Genomic DNA, 5,336 nt, shown 5'->3' with positions numbered 1-5,336 from the left:
ACCAGATTTTTGGTGCTTGACTAGTGAGGACTTATGGACGCAGTGGTGTTGTTGTTTAATATTTGACTCAAGTGCGCCCCCTACATTATTACAATAGGTATATATGCGGTCGCAGCTTATGTCAAAGGTTCGGCGAATGCGCACTCCGGAGAACGGGCGCGTGACGGTAGCGTGAGCGTTCTCGATGGCGACCGGGAAGGGTCGCTGCAGTTCCCGCGGTCGCCATAAGGCCGCAGCGGCGCTTCGCTGCGAGGGCCTTCAACGCTGCTTGCAGCTTTAATTACTGTTGCTGTAGTATCCCAGTCATCTGGAAGCTTTTTCTTACCACCCAGATTCTTTAACAGCTCCTCTCTGAACAGATCCTTAGAGATGCAAAAATAACGAATCCCATTTTGTATCAAGACTTTATTAATAAAACAATACAAATCATTAAAAAACAAGAAATCATTAAAAAATATATGACAGTTTAGATAAGATCAACAAGTCAAAACATAAAAATTTGTGCAAAATGTGCTTCAGGACTGAGACAAAATAAATAATCAGAAATCCATCATCACACTTTATAACAATCAGGCTCAGCTGCGCTGGTGGTGGTCCACACACAGGTCAAAGGTCAGGGAAGAGAAGCCTTTTACAAGGAGTTTCTTTTCATAAATAGTTTGAAGTGATTCATTCGTCAAATTCTAGCCAAAAATGGAAGAAAATTGAATGAATTTCATAAAAGTATGAATCCAAAAGTTTTGAAGGTTCCGTTGAAACATTTCTCTCATTTCAAAACATTTATTTAATATGTGCCTATTAGTTATTTAATATGTAGTTTTGGAAAAATACCATAGTCCCATATTGTTGTGTTTTTAATTTTAAAAGTTATGAATTAAAACTCAAAGCATTGAATATTAAAATTCAGTCCCTACCATGAGCCCATGTAATAAATTTATTATCAGTTTTCATCCCTGTAAAACTTTTATATCAGTTTAATAAATAATGTTTACTGATATTACCTCTGAGTGCTGTGAGGAGGCAACGTCACCATGAGTGAGGTCAACAGGAAGTCCTCCAAAAGTGGGACAGTCTCATTCTCACTGGAACAGGACCCTATGGTTCCTATAGCAGAATGCAGGCTCCAGAGAAGGGTCATGTTGTTCCTACAGCAGGCTGCAGGCCCCAGAGCAGGACCCTGTGGTTCCTATAGTAGGCTGCAGGCTCCAGAGCAGAGCCCCGTGGTTTCTATAGCAGCCGCAGGCTGCAAGTTCCAGAGTGGGGCCCCATGCTTCCTATAGCAGGCTCCAGAGCCAAGCCCAGTGGTTCCTATAGCAGGCTTTAGGCTCCAGAGCAGGACCCTGTGGCTCCTATAGCAGGCTTTAGGCTCCAGAATGGGGCCCTGTGGCTCCTGTAGCAGGCTTTAGGCTACAGAGTGGGGTCCTGTGGTTCCTATAGTAGGCTGCAGGCTTCAGAGTGGTACCCTGTAGTTCCTATAGCAGGCTGCAGGCTCCAGAGTGGGACCCTGTGGTTCCTATAGCAGACTGCAGGCTCCAGTGCGGGACCCTGTGGTTCCTATAGTAGGCTGCAGGCTCCAGAGTGGTACCCTGTAGTTCCTATAGTAGGCTGCAGGCTACAGAGCAGGACCCTGTGGTTCCTATAGCAGGCTGCAGGCTCCAGTGCAGGACCCTGTGGTTCCTATAGTAGGCTGCAGGCTCCAGAGCAGGACCCTGTGGTTCCTATAGCAGGCTGCAGGCTCCAGAGTGGGACCATGTGGTTCCTATAGTATGCAGCAGACTCCAGAGCGGGACCCTGTGGTTCCTATAGCAGGCTGCAGACTCCAGAGCGGGACCCTGTGGTTCCTATAGCAGACTGCAGGCTCCAGAGCGGTACCCTGTAGTTCCTATAGCATGCTGCAGGCTCCAGAGCGGGACCATGTGGTTCCTATAGTATGCAGCAGACTCCAGAGCGGGACCCTGTGGTTCCTATAGCAGACTGCAGGCTCCAGAGCGGTACCCTGTAGTTCCTATAGCATGCTGCAGGCTCCAGAGCAGGACCCTGTGGTTCCTATAGTAGCCTGCAGGCTCCAGAGCGGTACCCTGTAGTTCCTATAGCATGCTGCAGGCTCCAGAGCGGGACCATGTGGTTCCTATAGCAGACTGCAGGCTCCAGAGTGGGACCATGTGGTTCCTATAGCAGGCTGCAGGCTCCAGAGCGGGGCCCACTGGCTCCAAACGGCTTCACAGTCCCAGCAGCGGGAGACGAGTGTTCTTTCAGGAGAGAGTTGTCCGTCTGCTTGGACCTGGACGATCGCGTGAAGAGGAACAGCTGAGGACGGAGCAGAGCTTTATGTTTATTTTCTGCTGTAAAACTAAGAATCCTGCTCAGCCTAAAAAAAAAAGTTCATTTTGTCTAAATGTTATTAGTCATAACGTTGTGTGGGTGACTTTCTTTGGTTTAATGTTTGTACAGATTGGTTTCAGACCCAATGAAAGAAGAAAAAGTGTAAACAAAACTCCGAACACCGTTAAAAGTTCTACCTTCTTTCTGGAGCCTGATTGGCTGTTAGAATTTCTGTCTGCCTCCCCGTTGGCTGTTTTGGTGTCACTTTCAGTCTTTTCTTCCTCTGCTGTGTCGTTCTGCTCGACGGTCTCTGCTGCTGTTAAAATCAGACATGAAACTTCTCCATTAGCTCAGTTTTCACCTTTTTTTTTAAGGAATCGAACATAAACAGGTTAAAGCTTAAAGTCGTCACCTGTCTGCTCTCCATCGGGCGAGTCTTCTTGCTTCAGATAGAATCACAGCACAAAACACGTTAATGCGAAGTAAACGCTCGCTCGGAATAAAACCACATTCGTGCAGAGATGCATATTTACCGGACTCTCTGTGGAGGAGGCCGACGTATTGTTCTCCTCCTCTTCCTCGTCTTTTGCATCATCATCATCGTGAGCATCAGCTTCGTCTTCTTCTTCACCCTTTTCGCTCTGAGTCTCCGTCACATGCTAGGATCCGGAAAAGACAAAAATATGGAGTTTCAAACTGATTCAACCACCGACTTCAAGAAGAAGTTAATCTGGACACAAACCCAGCAAACATGACACTGAACACCCGAGGAGGATGAACTATAAGGAAACTAGATGAGAGGAGCTGAAACAGGAAGATTAGCTGCAGAAAGATTACCAGGAGGGGACCGCAACAACTACGTTACTGGAGGAGTAAGAAGAGTCTAACCTGTTGCTGAAGAGCTCTTCCTGCAGTAGAACATCCCAACAGAAAACATGTGCAAAATCAAATTTACTCTCATACTACAGGCTCAGCGCTGTGGCCTCAATCGGACACGTGATTGCGAGTGTCTCGGAGACAAAGCCCTGAACACCAGAAGCGTCTGTCACTATATCCTCTAGGCTCCTCCTCTTAAAGGGGACGGGAGCTCGGCCTCTCATGTACCGGTATCAGTATATTATTTATGTGTGCCAATTAGGCCTGTCGCCATAAATAAATCAATTAATCCCATGATGAATGAAAATTATTGACCTCATTTTCATTTATCGGCTTTATCGTTAAAAGCAGCTAAGCTGAGAAGCTAAGCTACGAGCTAAGCTAACAGCCCGACCTCGAGAATAAACCTCCGTCTTGTCCAAAATTCACCGTTGAAACCCGTGCCTTCGTGTAAAAAGTTGTTTTTCTTTGCAAAAATAGCTGAGAACTTGTTTACTGATGTTTTATTAAAAGCTCTGTGTGAAAAATGCTATGCTAAAGAGCTCAAATTACTGAGCGTCGACAGCCCATGTCATGTCAAGGGCCCTCCCTCCCATTTTATTTTTGGTTCAAACAGTCTGATACTGACATCAGGTGGTCAAAAAAGGTACTACACTCCAAACAAATCAAAATTTCTTCTAAAATTTGACAGTTAATTATTGTTAAATTTCAAACAATATTATCGTTTATCACAATGAACTCTGAGACAATTAATCGCCCAGCAAAATTTGTTATCGTGACAGGCCTAGTGCCAATAAGGGTCATCTGGTTCAATCTAAGCGTTTTGGGGTGTTTGTGTGCAACGGTCTTTGCAGTAAATAAACAAAACCCTCTCCAAATATGGCAAATGGCCTCAGGTGGCTGCAGACGTCTGACTGACTTCCTGTTTTCTCTTTACCACTTTAAGATTATTTTAGGACATGCCTAATATCAGCTGAGGACATGTGTAATAAATACGATGTCAGGATATCTTTGTCAAGCTTTTTCCATCGGATTCTGTTGTTTGAAGGATTTGGTTCTAGGATAATTTAACAAGAGTCAATGTTTTCTAGCATTAACACATAAAAGTATTAATTAAAAAGAGCAATGATACTATGTGTAGATAAGCACAATCGCCTTGCTTAACGCTTGATTTGATCTGTATTAATGAAATTAAACACACTTATGGGCTGTATTTAATAGCCTTCGTGGCCTAGCACAAATAGTTCGGTTTGAACAACTAATATTTTCACTAACGGTGCGGAAATTTAAAAAAAAAAAAGGGTTGTAAGCTCAATCATCCTGGTAGATAACAACAAAAAATGTTAAATTGTGTCATCTCGACTAGTTTCTTTGTGAGAAACATTTCTTCCCCCATCCAGAAGACTTCGTCAGTCTGTGGCCTGCCAACCAGATCTGTCCCATAAGTAGGCCTTCACTGTGTTTCAAGCCAAACTCCTGTTGGAATCTCAAAACCAGGCTTTTAACACGTGCAAACAGAGCACACCCATCCAAAACAATCAATCTGACCGGCCACTTCAGTCTCTGCTTTTAAATCTCTCCTGAAAACACACCTGTACTCACAGACATTTAACACAGGGTGATCTGATTTAATTATAAATGTAATTATATCTCGTTAGGTCTTTTCGTTAAGCGCTTTAGTAAAAGTTCCTGTTTTGAATGTGCTATATAAATAAATTTGACTTGACTGTTTGAGCTCTGACAGGTGGTGTTCCCACGTGTTTAAATTAAATCCACAGTGCACGGAGAAACTACATTAGCTCGTACTGTTTGCACGTGAACAAACGTTGGTTCCGGTCTGCGTCAGAAGTCGCGTCCATAATTCACGCAAGGCATCATGGGGGCTAGGAATAAGGTGGATAGGCAACAAAAGATTCATAACTATTGTAATTAAAGCTTCCAGACATGTTACCAAGTCAAATACAGTAGTTCCTCGCTACGTCGCGGTTTGACTTTCGTGGACTCGCTTTTTCGCGGTTTTCCAACAATTGTCAACTTTAATATTACTCACGTGATTAGGACGGTACGAAATAAAAAGTTAGCAAAAATAAATAAATACTTGGGACAGGCGCCACCATTTTGCAGTTTTCTTTCAATAA

The 5,336-nt window shown here is 44.0% G+C and overlaps 1 protein-coding gene across 1 annotated transcript in view; it reads left to right on the top strand.

Moving 5' to 3' along the window:
• Positions 1-2,311, top strand: part of LOC119429053 (receptor-type tyrosine-protein phosphatase-like N) — a gene marked incomplete at its 5' end in the record, with an annotated part of 4,006 nt that extends 1,695 nt beyond the window's left edge. Inside the window, 1 exon segment of the mRNA XM_037696770.1 lies at positions 2,179-2,311. Coding sequence (XP_037552698.1) covers positions 2,179-2,311 — 133 coding nt within the window.
• Between the last annotated feature and the right edge of the window lie 3,025 nt (positions 2,312-5,336).

The sequence above is a fragment of the Nematolebias whitei genome, chromosome 23 (assembly GCF_014905685.2).
Source record: "Nematolebias whitei isolate Nwh7 chromosome 23, NemWhi1, whole genome shotgun sequence".
NCBI classification, from domain to species: Eukaryota; Metazoa; Chordata; class Actinopteri; order Cyprinodontiformes; family Rivulidae; genus Nematolebias; species Nematolebias whitei.
Note: the sequence above shows the minus strand (reverse complement) of the source record. Positions and strands in the feature narration are given on the sequence as shown.